We start from the raw sequence: 17,594 nt of genomic DNA, 5'->3' as shown, positions 1-17,594 counted from the left end.
TTTCTTTTGTTATTTGACGTTTACTGTTTTGATCCAAATCAATTAAAAAAATTCAGAAAACAATTATAAAGTACAATAAAAAATAATAAAGATGAAAAAATTTGGGGAGAGAGAGAGAGAGAGACATAGAGGAAAAAATGGACGTGAGAGATGGGAGAGAGGCAGGGGCGGATCCAGGACCTTTTTTGAGGTGGGGGGGGATTATTTTTAGCAAAATGCACAAGCATATAAAATAAGAAAAGTATGTAATATCAGATAGGTAAAATATAGCATTCCAAAAAATATTTTAACAGACATGTTCAAAAAAATAATGCAATTATTACAATTGTGCTTTACGGTGCTTCAATGAGTAAAACTCGTCTATTATTGAGTCCGTACTAAAAGTATCAGCAATTTCTCTGTCAATATGTAGAAGCATGCAATCTCTGAGAAACTCATCGTTCATTTTGTTCTGAAATCTAGTTTTCGTAAGCTTCATAATAGAAAAGGCCCGTTCGGTCGTAGCAGTGGAAACCGGAAGGAGTAAAATCAGACGAATCAACCTATCAACTAAGAAATATACGCTTGCTTTTTTCGTCGATGTTAATCCTTCACATAGTGCTGTAAGAGTGGATAAATGACAGAGGTCTTCATGCTTAGTCATGTCCAGATGATAATGGTTCAACTGAAACTTCAAAAGCATTCTTTCTTGTTCTGTGAAATCTGCAGGATAATATTTATCAACAAGAGTGCAAATATCATCTACTTTAAATGACTTGTATGAGTCACTCGGATCTAAAGCAGAACTAAGAGTCAGGAGTTCCAACGTGTGTTCATTAAATCTGCAATTCAACTCTTTTAGTTGCGTGTCGATCGTATTCAGAAAGATGTCAAAATGAAAATGCTGTTCGATTGTGATATTAGTATCCCGTGGTTGATGAATTGACTTTCCACGACCTACTTTGTAAGCAGAATTCATACCAGGCATCTCAACTTCATTACTTTCACAAAATGAATTAACATCCCTTAGAAAAGTATCCCATTCACTGTCCCTCAACTTGTGAAGCAGGTGCTTTGTTGTTGGGACTAAATGTATAGCATTCAATATATCTTGGGACCTTTGTTGTAAAGCTTGACAAAGAACATCGGTAACTCCCATTATCTCTTTCATCAAAAGGAGGATAAAAATAAACTGAAAGGATGTCATGGTAGTATAAGCAGAATCGGCATCACCACGTTGGGAATAATTTTCTCCATCAGTTACAATATTTTGTAGTACGGTTCCAGTTGCACTAAACATTTGATCAAACTACAAACTGAAGAAAAATGAGAACCCCAACGAGTATTTCCAGCTTGTTGCAAATTACCAATCTGATTAGCTCCACTACCGGTCCCAAGTTCATCAATCGATATCAAACGAGACATTTCAGCTTGTTGTGCAGTAATTAACTCCCCGTTTCGCTTACAAGAAGCATCCACAATATTAACAATCAAGTCCAACTTTGAGAAAAACTGATGAACAAGAATTACCTCTCTTGAAGCCGCAACTAATGCCAACTGAAGTCGATGGGCTAAAAAATGCACGTAATATGCATATGGACAATCTAAAAAAAATAATGCTTGTAATCCATTCCATTCACCACGCATATTGCTTGCACCATCATAACCTTGCCCTCTAAGGTTTTCGAAGTTTAAAGCATGATGAGAAAAAATATTAGAAAGCTCTTTTTTAAGAGTCGATGAACAAGTATTTTCCACGCTTACGATATCAAAGAAACGTTCTTGGAGAAAACCCATCGTGTTTACAAATCTTAAAACAAGAGCCATTTGTTCTCTTTTGGACTCGTCTCGTGCTTCATCAACAAGAATTCAAAATTTGGAATCACCAATATCTTCTCGAATCTTCCTTCTCACTTTAGAAGCAATAACATGCAATATCTCCTTTTGGATTATTGGAGATATGTATTTTGAATTGTGAGGAGCTTTTTCTAAAACAGTTGCAGCTACTTTATCATTATAACTTGCCAATAATTTCACCATCTCACGAAAATTACCCGGATTCTTTGATGTTGGCCCTTCATCATGACCTCGAAAAGAAAAAGATTGATATGCAAGCCAACGAACACAATCAATTGATGTTCTAAGCCTCAATCGATTATTCAATATCTGTTTCGATGACTGTCTTTGAATGACCTTGTCAATATGCCTAGATTGATTCATTAAATCTTCACATGATTTCATAGAGATAAAATGGTGGATGCATGATTTCCGACATGACGTAAAAAGGAACACGTATCTCTATCATTTACCTTCTTCCAATTGCTAAATCCTTCCACCGTGAATGCATTTGCACCAAAAAGTGCTACTTGCTTACTAGCAAAAAGATAGCACGGCAAACAATAAGCAACATCTTTGGTAGGTGAATACTCCAACCAAGAAGAGAATTGAGAAAACCATGAATATTGGAATCGTCGACGATTACTCTTCTCATTGCTTGAATAAGGGTACTTCGATAAGAAAAACTGATACGGCCCCAATTTGATATAACCGCGCCGAATTTCATCTTGTTTATTAACAGGATATGTCCAAATCTGAGACCGCTTCCCTGGATCACGTTCCAAAGAATGATATCGAAAAGAACAAGATTGATATGCAAGCCAACGAACACAATCAATTGATGTTCTAAGCCTCAATCGATTATTCAATATCTGCTCCGATGAATGTCTTTGCATGACCTTGTCAATATGTCTAGATTGATTCATTAAATCCTCACATGATTTCATAGAGATAAAATGGAGGATGCATGATTTCCGACATGACGTAAAAAGGAACATGTATCTCTATCATTTACCTTCTTCCAATTGCTAAATCCTTCCACCGTGAATGCATTTGCACCAAAACGTGCTACTTGCTTACTAGCAAAAAGATAGCACGGCAAACAATAAGCAACATCTTTGGTAGGTGAATACTCCAACCAAGAAGAGAATTGAGAAAACAAGGAATATTGGAATCGTCGACGAGTAGTCTTCTCATTGCTTGAATAAGGGTACTTCGATAAGAAAAACTAATACGGCCTCAATTTGATATAAGCGCGCCGAATTTCATCTTGTTGATTAACAGGATATGTCCAAATCTGAGGCCGCTTCCCTGGATCACGTTCCAAAGAATTGCTTGCAAACTCTTGATCATGTATAACTCCAATATCGATAATAGAAGGCCCAACAAGTTCTTGTTCATCAACGAGAGAAGAACTACCAACATTAGATGATGACGATTCTTTAAGATCACGTTTAAATAATGAATCGATCGTATTATGTTTTGTTCGCTTGGGTGGAGGCTTTGACATTGGAACAATAGTCAATAGAACCTACAATTCAAAGAATCAAAATATTTTACCATTTAGAATATAAAAATAAAAAAATCCCTAAATATACATATCAAATAACGCCTAAAGCCTGAACAGAAGATTTCAAACATGTGATAGTCATGAAATTGATAAATTCAAATATCAAACAACCCTAAAATAAATTCAAATAAACACATCAAATGTAAATGTCAAAGAACCCTTAAACATTTATCATAAATCATAATAAGTAATCACATATTTTGTTATAAAACAAATATATATTTAAAACTCTAACATTAACATACATCTCAAAAAGAGTAAGGGATAAATACATAAGAGAGAAGATGAAAATTAATATTACTTGATAAAAAGAGGATGAATTTGAACTTTGAATGTTTTTTGTTTCCTTTGAGAAAGAGAGAGAATGGAGACTTTGAGAGTGAGAAGAGGATATTTAGAACTCTATGTTGACGAGAGAGGATTCTATATTTGTACTATTGTAAACAAGAAAAGATTTTTTGTCTAATACATTGACTTTTATAATTTTTTTATTATATTTAATTCTCTGAAAAAGAGAAAGAGGAAAAAACAAATCTTTTTTTTCTATAACACCGTATTACATTTGGTGGTGAGCCAATTCTCAAAAGAAATACAAAAAGTCTGGTGGAGCCAAGACTCTACTTCTTAAAAAAAAAACATTAAAAAATTAGTAGGATTTTTATTTTTGGAGGGGCGGCTCCTCCCCCTCCCCGCCCCTTCTTTCATCCGCCACTGGAGAGAGGAGAGTGAAAGAGGGAGGAGAGAGAGAGGGGACTGATATGTGGGATTTGCTCCATAATTTTCTAAAATAGTATTTTCATATAAATACTAATTAAGATTTGTGTCTATATAATAATACTTTAATTTAATTAATATTAATTATATTGGTCAAATGACCTACACCTATATTTATCTAACAATTTAGATCTCCACCTATATAAGTCCAAAATTAGAGGTGTCTAGCTAATTTCCCCTTAAATAAAATGGCATTAAACACAAAATAACATATATTTTTATAATCTATTTTATGCTCTAGACATACAAAAAATAAGGTTACCATGATCCACCAAGGCACCACCACCTACGACCATAAAAATGTGGAGAATCAGACAGGAAACACCGGCGGCTACATAGCATCTTACACCGATTTTTCAAGAGATAGCTCTTTGCATTTTGCGGTTTCAACAATGGCCAGCAATGCCGATATACACGGTGACGGGAATGAATTTATTAATTATTATAAAAATTACGAGAAAACTTCTAAGGTAAGGTCTAAATACAAAAAGCTGCCTCATATTTGCGTGATTACAAAAACCCCCATGAGGTATGTTGTCGTCTTACACAGTCTCCCTACGGTGCTACTTTTAACGGAATCTTTTTTATTCCATGGAATATCCATCTGAGAAGGTCATTTTGGCCCTTGTTGGGCAATTGTAAGCATATTAATTACTTAGGGTGCAAAATGTAATATATTTAAAAAAAAAAAAAAAACCCGTAATTACTTTTAATTTTAAAATTGTAATGGATTTCTTGAGTTTATAATTATTAAAAATAGAATATATATATATATATATATATATATATATATATATATATATATATATATATATATATATATATATATATATATATAAGAATTAAACATATCTTGTAACATTAAAAGTTTTTATTTGTTTTATTTATAATTTTATAATTATTTGTTCAATAAAATCGATTTCACATATTTCAGAAAGATATTCCCGTATTTCTTATTTCAGGTTAAAAATATTTTCATTATTTTTTAATAAATTTCTAATAAATTACCTCCGAGGGTTTCTCCTAATTTATCATTTATTACCTTCAAATAACATAATGGTAAAACGGAAAAGATACATTTTTTGGGAATTTAATCGGTCAAACGCTGGTTAGAAGGAGATTTTTGTAATTACACAAACATGAAGGGATTTTTTTTAAATTAGGCTTTACCTCATGAGGGTTTAATAATTTGCCCTCATTATTATAAAGAATACATGTAAAACTTATTTCTTCTTTTTTTTTTTTTTTTTTTTTTGAAAGTAGAGAAAATTTTATTAGGCAATATTGGCCAAATCATACGGAAGCGTAAGTCCTTCTAGTGTATCAATACATTGAAGATGAGCAAGAGTGTGAGCTAAAGAATTTCCCGAACGCTTAACAAACGAGAAAGAAAAACTCGTGAAAACATTTGCTAAATAATTGCATTCATCGATGATTGCGCCGAATGGTAACATGTCACCTCCACCCGCTCGAAGTGTCTGAATCACCTGCAAAGAATCACCCTCGAAAATAACTTAGTTCCATCCGTTCGTAGATGCTAGCATGATGGCATGTAGAGCAGCCATAGGTTCACCTTCAACAGGATTAAGACTTCCATCAATTCGAACCACTTTCCATCCAACGCATATTTTTTCATGGTTCCGTGCCACCGCTGCAACCGCTAACTTTGGTTCTCCACGTCGTATAGCGACATCAAAGTTGATCTTCAACACCCCCATCACCGGTGGCTTCCACTCCGTCGGGTGAATTAGTTGAAAACTAGGATTTGGCCTGATTTGATTGGATTTGAAGTTTGCTAGATAATGGCTACACCAACTAGGCAGTTCGTCGGCACCAGTCACCTCCTCATTGTGAATCTCTCTGTTACACCTCTCCCACGCCTTCCATGCGATCACCATGGCCCATAAAAAAATGTTCTCATCTAGTGAGTGTTTCATATGGAGCAACCATTGCCACGGGGATGAAAATGCCGCACTTGGGTTGATGCCAAAAGGTGAGTTTTCCCTAACCTTGTTCATTCCTTTACATGTAGCGATAACATGTAACGCTGATTCGTTACTAGCTCCGCAACGACGAAAAGTAGGTGGGGTAATAATCCGGTGACGATGCAGCTCCGCATTGGTTGGTAGATTGTTTCCACAAAATCGCCACAAAAAAATCTTAGTTTTAGATGGTATAGGCAACCGCCAAATGCATTTCCATTCACGATTATTTGTTCCACTAATTGAACCATTATTGCAGACACCCATAGGACTAGATAAATTATGATTATTAAGAATCATATGATCTCACTGTGAAGTTACCTTTCGGCGAGTGGTGCCACACCCAAGAATCATTTGTATGAGGTCCGCCTAATGGAACCCCCAAGATCGTATCCACGTCCACTGCCCAAAATATGTTATGCACAAGTTCTTAATTCCACGAATTAGAGTCTGATTCCAACAAGTCCGAAACTCGGTCTGGGAAAGCTGAGGATATCTGTCTAGCGGTAATAATTTTGAAATTTCCGCCATCTCTGAGCCATGGGTCAGCCCATATAGATGTGTTTGCCCCGTTTCCTATCCGGCGTCGTAGCCCAGCTTGGAGATAAGGAATGGTTTTCCAGATACACCTCCACTTCGTTGATGGTCGGTAGCCAATTCCTGCCAATAGAAGATTTCCGTGAGGGAAGTACCTGGCAGCCATTATCCGTGACATAAGCAGGTCCGGGAAGACTAAAATACGCCACGCTTGTTTCATGATCATTGCCGTGTTAAATGCTTGTAAATCCCTAAACCCGAGACCACCTTGCTCTTTCGATTTTCATAAATCCTTCCACGAAACCCATGCCATGCCTTTATAGTCTCCCTTACCCCACCAAAAGCGTTGAATGACTCGCTCGATTTCCGAAATAAGTCCGTTGGGGAGAAAAAAACAGCTCATGATATAAGCTGGGATAGCTTGTAGAACTGATTTAATTAGCACTTCCTTGCCGGCTTGTGATAACTGCTCTTCACCCCAACCCTTTATACAAGTCCAGACCCGATCACGCATATATGAGAAGATCTATTTTTTAGTCCGACCAATTAATGTAGGCATCCCCTGATATCTATCATGGCCGTCGACTACCCGAAATTGAAGGATTTGTTGAATAGCTTCTCGTCGATCTAAGGGTGTCGCCGGACAAAAACACATTGTTGATTTGTCAATATTTATTTCCTGCCCTGATACTCGTGCATATTTTGTGAGGATCGTTCTGAGAGTTGTAGCACACTCCTGAGTTGCTTTGCCAAATATGAAAGTATCGTCTGCGAAACATAAACTGGAAATCTTAGGAGCACTTGGCGCAACCTGAACCCCATGAAAGTCTCCCCTTTCCGTTGCTCTTGTAATCATTGCAGTCAATGCCTCTGCACAACAAATGAAGAGGTAGGGGGAGAGAGGATCCCCTTGTCGTAATCCTCGGGTTGGGCGAACCGAGCCAAACTGTGAGCCATTGAATAAAAACGAAAATGAGACCGAAGAAACACAAAGCATGATAAGATCCACAAATTGAGGCGGTAATCCAAAATGAAGCAAAATCTTTTTAAGAAAACCCCATTCGATACGATCATAAGCTTTACTTATGTCCAATTTAAGAGATATATAATTATTATTTTTATTAGAGTTAAGCTTGATAAAATGATTAATTTCATAGGCTACCAGGATATTGTCGGAGATTAGGCGTTTCGGGACAAAAGCAGATTGGGTAGGAGATATTAGATCGTTAAGAATAAGTTTAAAACGATTTGCAATGACTTTGGCTCCAAATTTGTATACAACGTTACACAGACTAATTGGTCTATAGTCTGTGATTCTTTCCGGCCTTTTTACCTTTGGAATTAGGACAATATATGTAGAGTTCAAATCCGAGGAGAGTTTATGATGGTTAAGAAATTCAAGAACACATGAAAGGACATCAGACCCCAAAATATGCCAAAATTTAGTAAAAAAGATAACGGGGAGTCCATCGGGGCCTCGGGATTTGAGAGGAGCCATTTGAGAAATGACTCGAGTTACCTCCTCTGCGGTGAAGGGCATAGAAAGCAAGTGACCGGCCGCACTAGATATCTTGTTCTCCACGTTCGTCAATACCTCTTCTATCTCATCCTCGTTTGGCTCGGTAGAAGTGAGGAGCTGATTGAAATAATCAGATATGATCTGCTCAATCTCATGATGGGATTCCGTCCATTCTCCGTCCGCTCCTTTAAGTCGTTACATTCTATTAATTTTGTGACGCGATGTAGCCTTAGCATGGAAGAATTTAGTATTCCGATCCCCTTCTTGGATCCATTGAATCTTGTTGCGCTGCCTCCAATACCAATTATTATCCTCATCTGCTCTCTCCAGTTCCAATTTCAAAACCCGAATCTGCTCCTTGGTTCTTTCCGATTGTGTATTTCTTAATTTACCTTTTTATGTTGGCTTCTATTTGTTATATATTCATTTTTTAGGTGACTGATTTGACTTCAAATTTTCTAGATCACATAAGTACGTCTTGATTACAACATATATAATTACACCTAAGGCTGGACTCAAATTGTAAATTTGGAGGCAGGTTCTCGAGATTTCAATACTTGGAATTTCTTCAATAATTGCGGATTTTTTTGATTAATTTTGGAAGGTTTAGTTCCAGTTTGCACCCTCGAGATGTAACATTTTGGCACTTTGCATCGCTACAAAAAAAAAAATCAAGTTCACCCCAACATATTTTAAAGTTAATGAAGATAATTTCATATTTTAGTAGCATTTGTAAATGAAACTATTCTTTAATGTGATAAATATAATTCAAAAATAGAATTTTGATAAATAAATTACATTTTTTTCGTATATGTACAACTTTTTCGGGATTGGTAAAAAAATGATGATTTTTTTTTGTATGAAGCGATATTTTTTATGTAATTTGGTGAAAAATAGTTGAATGATGGAAAAATAAAAAAAATAATACTTTCTACACAGAAAACAAATATTTTTGTATGAGTGTAGTCACCGATGGTATTTTGATCTTTGCAATAGGAAATATTTTTGTGGTGGAAAGTGTCAAGTTAAATTGTTTAGTTCCTCTCCCCACCATTCAACCATTTTCTCACTAAATCACTTGAAAATTTCCGCAAATTGTACTTTTTTTTTTTACTAAAGATCAACCAAACAAATAATTTACTTTGACATTTTTGCTAAAACAATTGGGGTGCAATTTGAATGATTAGTTACCTTTTGAGAGTGCAAGTGCTATTATTTTTTTTTTTCGGGAGTGCAAAGTGCCGAATGCTATATTTGGAATGCCAAGTGGAATAATTAAGTCATTTCAGAAAGAGAAAAAATGAAATGAAGTTGTAAAATTATCACAAAATTTCAATTATTTTGACTGATATGTTTAGGGTTTAGGGTTAACATATATCTCACTGCAAATATTGTTAATTTACTCATTTTCTTGAGTTACAATTTCAATTTTGTTTTTCTCGGTTATGAATATGATCACATGTGTTGGTAATAGATGTTTCGTTGTGTTACATTATATTATAAAAAAAAATGAAGAAAATTTGTTTAACAATTAATCACGTCAGTGAAAAGCGCAATGATATTGATGACCCACAAAAAACTGTTATTTCACTCACTCGAAATTAAACAAGAAAAAAAAAATGAAAAAAAAATAAAGTTCAGGGGAATGGATCAATGAAATCCATGTTCTTGCAAACTTTTGAGAATTTTTCTTGCTTACTATGTGAATGAGAAGTCTTCTTGACCTATAAATCAGGAATATCAGTGTATTTGACTATGTTTCTATTCCAATTCCACATTATTTCGGTGGAGCACTTGAACAACAAACTTTGTTTCGTATCTATTAAAAAAAATTCCAGTCCCCAAATTGAGGTTATTATTAAAATAAGGACATATGTCCATAACTTACACTTTCAACCCTCAATTTGGATTTTCTTCATCGTTTCACCATTCTGCAATTTTAAAGGGGTTTTTAGGTATTGTTGCAAAATTATTGTGATGTAATTTTTGGAGTTCGCTTCAAGATTTGTAAACAAAAATTAGATACATAAAATAAAAAATAATTAGCGGAATCATGAATACAAATATAAATAGAAATTATATGAATCTAAAAAAATGTTATATTATAATATTAAACAAAGTTAAACTATAAATATCTTAGTTTTAACAGTTAATGAATTCTATTTTCAAAAAGAAAAATAATGACAATAATAATCTGTCTATTCAAGAAAATATGATAGTGTTCCAAGAAGAAGTTGCAAGAAAAAAACTAATATATATAAGAAGAAACGGGTAAAAAACATTTTCCAATGATGATCGATGTGCAAATAAAAATCAAGATGAAAGAAAATAAAAAAGTATTACATGGAATCTTGAATATAAATATACGTAGAAATTATGAATCTACATATTGTAATATTTGACCAAGTTTGACTAATGAATAATATCAATATACTCCAAATAATTTCGATATTTAAATTTGTATTATTATTTTGATCGAATAATATGCCAAAAAAAAAACTGCGATTAAATTGACACAAGACGTCCAACGTACATCCACCTTCCTAGTTAAGAGGGAAAACTGGAAAAAGAAAATTACACTAAAATTAGGAAAATTCATTTTCCTAAAAAAATAAATGATGAAAGTACCATGTAATTCTCCTCTCTCCCTTCTCTCTCCTCTCTCCCCTTTTTTCGCTTCTCTCTCCTCTCTCTCGAGACTTCTCTCTCCTCTCTTTGTCTGTCTTCTCTCTCTCCCTCGTTTCCTCTTCTCTCTCCTCTCTATCTTTTCTCTCTCCTCTCTCTCTTCTTCTTCCCTATTCTCTCTCTTCCTCTTCTCTCTCACACACATCATACCAATAAATTATTAAAATATATTCATATTAACTGTTTTTTTTAACATATAATTTTTTTTTCTCTTCTTTTTAGTCTTTATTAATAGAAAATACAGTTACTTAATAGTTCATTGTTGTTTTTACTCTTTTTCTTGAAACCAAATAAAATTAAGGAAAGGCTGCACTTATTTTCAACCCAAAATTTCTAAGAGCAAGACCTTACTTGATGCAATACCAAAATATAAATAAATTTACTAAGACATAGACTGAAAATTGAAAATATAACCCTAATATTGATTTTGATATTATTCATTCAAATTAGACATATTTACTATTGGAAGACCAAAATAGGTGCAATATAACCCTAATAAATTTACTAAGACATAGACATATTTCAAATTGTGGATTTTGTATTTTAGTAAGGGTATAATATTCTTTTAGTAATTCAGTAGGTGAAAAATTAGATTTGGTATCCCCTAAGTAATTTTTGCGATTGCATATAGTCGTCGCGTTAAGGAAAATAATTTTCTATAAAGTCATTTTCATCACCACTTTCCCTAGGAACCAAACACAATTCGACTTTCAAAAATCATTGATTTCTTTTTCCTTTTCATTTTATTTTTCCTCATTTCAAAATCCATGATTCAATCAGAGCCTAACGGTAACAAAAAGTTGATGCAAAATAGGGGCAACATCGCCAGCTGTCATAGAATCCCGTGTGGCAATGGAGTAGTGATGAAGCTTCTGGTACAACTTCATAGTCAAAATAGTTGTCTTTCCAGTTCCAGATCGACCTAAAATAAAGCTGCTCCTTGGAAACATTATTATTGCACGGTCTTCATCAGTAACCTCAAACGGGAGATCCACTTCTCTGTCCTCGACATCGGTAAGCAAATGATTCACAACACCACTCGACAATGAATAAAATTCATCAACAGTAAGCATTCGTTCACTTTGGCATTTTCAACATGACTTCTGCATCAACGCTAGCATTGACTTCGGTGTCATTTTGATTCTTGAACCGGCTTATATCATCGGAAACCGACCAACTCTTTGGCACCTCCAAATTTCTGAAAAAAAACGGAATTAATTGAGACCAATCAAGATTTTTGAAGTGGAATTACAGAAAATCGTAAATTAATTTACGTACTCCTCGCACAACTTCTCATTGCAGCGGTTGATAAAATCATCCGTACACACAGCAAATATGTTGTCCAGTCGTTTCAAGAGTTTTGTAGTCTCCCTCATAGGCAATATATTCCACACTTTCATAATTTGTACGTAAACGGGGTCCTTAACTACGTCAATTGAGCACACAACGTAGTATTTTGCAACCTTAATTTGCTTCACAATGTACGAAGAGCTGTCGAATTTCCAGTCAACGTTTATATTCTTGGGCCGCCAGCCACTTGCAAGCTTAAGTAAAGCAGTTATCGCCAGCTTCTTAACATTGGAAGGATTCAACTTCTGAAACGACTTTCGGAAATTTTCACTGAATACAACCTAAAAATAATAAAAAAAAATTACACAAACAGGAAATTGAAGTTGTATAAACATAAAGAAACGAGTTGTACCTTGCGTTGAAGCTTGTGACGAATTGCTGCAACTTGCGTCGATGTTGAGTTTCTCGTTCGATCCATTCCATGCTGTTCATAATGTTCGATGCATAAATTGTTGGGAATTTTATTTTATAAAATAAAATAATTTTTGAATGGAAATTATAAAAAGTTTTTTAGGCACCTACTTGATCAAATAGGTGTGACAATATCACTACAAGAAAAATCACCTGTGGTAACGACGAAATTAGTCGCCAAATGTCAATTTTTCGTCACCTTAACGGTTCGTAACGACGTAATTGATTACCTTTCTTTGTCGTGTAAAGCTCGACGCTAGAAGTTTAGGTAACGATTTCTTATTATTCGTTACTAATACAGTGGTAACGAAATAAAATTGGTTACAATAGCATATTAGTTGTAACAAATACGGTCCTCATTATATATTTTTAGTCGTTACGAAAGTCTGAATTCGTTACCAATAATCAATTTCATGAAATTTAAAATATAATAATGTCACGGTTACAAAAACTTCTTATGACAATGATATACTCACCAATACTTTTTTTTTTTGATATTATTTTTAATTTTTTTTGTAAAATAAAAAAAATGAATTGAGAATTTTCTGACAACAAGAATATTCATTCAAAATAATTATGTAAGATAATATAACATTAAAAAATTTATATCGCTTATAAACACCAAACATTTCATTGTAGATGCATGCTTCAAAGATACATCAGGACTGAAAAACAATTGAGAAGTAGCAAAATGTTCTAAATAGTATCCTTAGTGATGCATGATTGATCAAAATACAAGCTAACTTTCAAAACTTTACACTGGACCATTTTGTTGTATTAACACCAAAAACTTGCAAATATAAACATTATTTAAATTTTATTAGACGTTTAAGCATAAAACCAGTAAAAAAACATTAGAAAAACAAAACTATAAGGTTGTATGAAAAAAGTTTGGAAGAAGATACCTATTTCCAAAGTCAAATTTTAAGCACACATTTCTGGAAAAAAAATTCCTTAAGTCATATCATCTCCTGTTCAAGCATGTAATAAGAGTAATCAAACAAATTAATTATCAATAAAGATTACAAGAAGAAGACAAAAATGCTCAGATCAAACATATGCCCAAAAATAATCACACATAAACATATTATACAACACCAAATTAAAGGAATATGGAACCAAATTTTATCACAGTTCTAATCAACTTATATTTTATCAAAAATCAGCACACTAACATAAAATAAAATTAAAATATGAAAATGATAGCAACAAACATGTATAACTTACAAAGTTTGTCTTGATTGCTTGAACTATTTTGTTGCAATAAACGCAATAGCATTTGCTTCAATTCGTCTTGCCCTTCCCTTAGGCCTTGTATTTCATCATCTTGCTTTTTGCAACGGTCATCATAGTTTTGAATTAGTGCTTCTTGCATTTGAATCAATTCCTGTTGGGATTTAATACGACAAGTAGCATCTTTCAATTCATCTTCAGTAACACTCAACTTTTCTTGAACTGTCTCCAATTGTGAAGATTCACATGTTGACCTCTTCGAACATTTAGAAGGCACAACTCCATACCCCAAGCCCTTCTCATATCCAGATCGTTTACCAAGTACCTTATTTACAATTTCCCGCTCAGAAGTTATACTTTCATTTTGATTTAGTTCATTCCTCATATTTTCCATTTTAACCAGTGAACGTTTAACAAAGTCAAGTCCATAATTCATGTTTAGATATATAAATATGTATCAATTAAAATGATATTTGTGCAAAGTCCTACATACATGTACATCTGCAGCCTTCTCATTCACAAAAGTACCATTTCTCTTACGAGTCATGGCAAAATTATCCACGTAGCTTTGATTTTCCTTTCAAATTAGAAAAATAAAATATTAGAACCAACATTATCAAACTAAACAAATATCAATCAAAATCAATCAATATATTACCATTTGCAATAGCCGTGTATGAAATGATTTTGAACCTGAAGTATGAGTATACGGTAGAAGTTTCCTATTACTTTCATTAGCTTTAGACCTTTTCTGCATTTGCATATGAAAAAGTAAAAGTTAAAATCTTACTAAAAGTTTTAACACAATTTACAAAATGATATTTATATATCAAACCAATTGTAATAATACCTTGAAGTTTTCAGTTTCATAGTAATCACACAAAGTACGCCATTTTCGAAGTTCTATCCAATCAAACGGACTACAATCCTTGGGATCTTTTTCTTCTTCAATCATACGTTTATAAGCTCCTGATAATCGACCTTTCCAATGCGTATAACTTTTTTGGAACATCTCCTCCATATAACTTTGAACTATTGGATTATTTCCCCATCCTTTCATATTAAACCATGTATAAAATTGGTGGACAAGAGTAACTATCAAAATAAAGAAATTTATTTCATATCTATGACAAAGTACAAATGTAGAAAACCATTATACTTACATCTAATCCAGCATAAATAGGTAGCTTTTCGTGTTCTGCAAGGTCACTCTAGTTACTCATACAATCAAGTTCAGGACTGTGCCTAATAACAACTCGAATTCCAGTTGCTAAGTGATTAGCAAATTGACGTGGCTTTTTAATACCTTCAGGAAACTCAATTCTAATAATTGTCCTTTCTAATCACAAATTAAGGAATATATATAGTTATAATTAGGTACATGTAACAAAAAAGAGAAATGTGTATCAAACAATAGACACTAACATTTTCAGTAATTGCTTTCTCTATCGATTTTCCTGTAGTTGCTTCGCGGCCTCTTTTCTTTGTGGAAACTGAAACTTATTCATAAAAATACAAATATCTAATAAATAGATGATAAATTTAAGTATTATTAGAAAAATGCATAAAATTACCAGTTGAGTTTTCAGGGATTGATAAAGAACTTTCACTTGCGTATCCTTGTGTATCCTCATGAAGATGGGGAGATGTAGATGAAGTTGGCACAGAGATGACGGGATTTCAGATCGTGAATTTGCCGACACAAATGGAAGTTCTTGGGCGACTGAAGATGCTTCTACATTTGCATCTTTACTCCTCCTAGTTAAAATGCGACGCGGTATTATATTATTAGGTGGCATTTAACTGCACAATTAAATAATCAATTAAGTTAGCAAATAAAGAATAATACGTAAAACACAATTCGCTCTTGAAAATTTTAGAAATTGTTCCATGCAATTAATTTAAATTCTCTCTCAGGTTGTGTTAGTAAAAGTCTCAAAGAATCTGTATATGTGAAGAATTTATTTAATGTTTCAAACATGTACAATTTATTCTCAACTTTTAACAATTAAAAAATGAAGCCACCACCAGGGGAAATAAAACTAAGGGTCCATTTGGATGGAGGGATTTGGGGAGGGATTTGATTTGGGGAATGGATTTGAAATGACTCCAATTTTGGAGTCATTTGAAATCCATCACTATTGCTCCAAAATCAACTAAAAAGGAGGGGTGGGGATTTGAAATCCATATCCAAATCCCTCAATCCAAACAAGTCCGAGGGATTTGTTATTATGGATTTGAAATCCCTCCCCTAAATCCCTCCATCCAAATGCACCCTAAAGGATTTCATGTAATTGATTTATATACCTCATATGAGAAAGGGTTTCCAATTCTTCAATAACTATTTCGACCCATTTGGGAATCGTAATATGAATTATAAGTTGTAATACTCAGTAGGATTCAAGCACTACATAATCTTAGTACAGTTGCACCATTAAACTACAATCATATGTAAATTAGATGTTTTTCCAAAAAAAGTTAATCCAGTGGACAAACAAATCAAGATAGGACTTAAAATTCATCCCATATCATCGCTGCGAAATACTCAGGATTTATGTACCTTGAATTGTCACTCTCTATTGGCTCAGCCACCTTTGCTAGAAAAATCAAGTGAACTCGCGAGGTGTGCGGTGGCAGTAGGAAGAGTGACGATCTGTGACGGTGGTGAAAATTGAAAACCCTATCTTCGTCTTTGTCTGTTCATTTGATTCTTTGTCTTCTCCGCTGGAATAATCCAGAGAAACATAAAGAAGAGGCGCTAATTTTGCCGCCCAGTATTTTGGGACTCTTTTAGTCCAAATTTTAACCTAAAGTTAAATTTATTTAACTAAAGGTGTTTCTACCACTACGGTACTTATTAAAATAATTGATGTTTTTAACATGCATCAGATAAATTTTCTGCAAAAATATCAAACATAAAAAAAATATATTAATAAATTAATTAAACAAAAAATTAATAAAATAACGTAGTATATAAAGCTTTAAATTTAAATTAATTTTTAATGATTATTAATTTAAATCAAGGATAATTGTTCAATACCGTTTAACCATAATAATCAAAATGTGTTCCTTTTTTTTTTAGGGAAAAAATATATATATATATATATATATATATATATATATATATATATATATATATATATATATATATATATATATATATATATATATATATATATATATATATATATATATATTGTTATGACTAAAAATATAAATAAATAATATATTTTTTTTAATTTTTACTTGTATTTACTTAATATTATTTTTATTATATTTATAATCAAAAGTAATTAAAAATTGGAACCTTTTGTGAGCACATTATTTGCTGTCACTAAAGATTATTTTCTTTTGTGACAACTTGATACTAAAGGTAACGAATACTATTGTTTGTCACCATAAAGAAAACTTTTGGTAACAACAGTAAATCTCTTGTAACTAACTAATCAAGTTGTCACCGAAAAAGGAATTTCTCCTAACGAATTATTTCTTTTTGTAATAACTAATCCCAGTCGTTACCCAAAACTGCATGTTTCGCGACAATACTTGAAGTTTGTTACAGTAAATGAGTTATTGTAACCAAAACTTGGTTTGTTACCATTGTATCGTTATTTAAAGTGTCTTTTTTTTTGTAGTGTATGAAGAGGTGTGGCCACACCTCTTCACTTGTTTAATTTCCTAACAGTTGTATTCATTAATCCCAACCATTGGAAACTTA

At 33.2% G+C, this 17,594-nt stretch overlaps 1 protein-coding gene and 1 pseudogene across 1 annotated transcript; both read right to left on the bottom strand.

Annotated features, from left to right (window-relative positions):
• Nucleotides 1–209: 209 nt before the first annotated feature.
• Nucleotides 210–2,220, bottom strand: LOC105953068 (uncharacterized; annotated as a pseudogene).
• Nucleotides 320–1,138, bottom strand: LOC148771705 (uncharacterized). Its single transcript, XM_088815182.1, has one exon. It carries the CDS (start codon nt 1,136–1,138, stop codon nt 320–322), a length of 819 nt encoding a protein of 272 aa, XP_088671308.1.
• Nucleotides 2,221–17,594: the final 15,374 nt, after the last annotated feature.

This window comes from Erythranthe guttata, chromosome 3 (assembly GCF_056151865.1).
Source record: "Erythranthe guttata isolate IM_541 chromosome 3, IM_541, whole genome shotgun sequence".
In the NCBI taxonomy this organism is placed as follows: domain Eukaryota; kingdom Viridiplantae; phylum Streptophyta; class Magnoliopsida; order Lamiales; family Phrymaceae; genus Erythranthe; species Erythranthe guttata.
The sequence above is the reverse complement of the archived record's forward strand: the minus strand, read 5'-3'. Positions and strand labels throughout refer to the sequence as shown.

Coding starts and splice junctions, on each gene's coding strand:
- LOC148771705 (XM_088815182.1), bottom strand. CDS start 1,138: ATGGGAGTTACCGATGTTCTTTGTCAAGCTTTACAACAAAGGTCCCAA.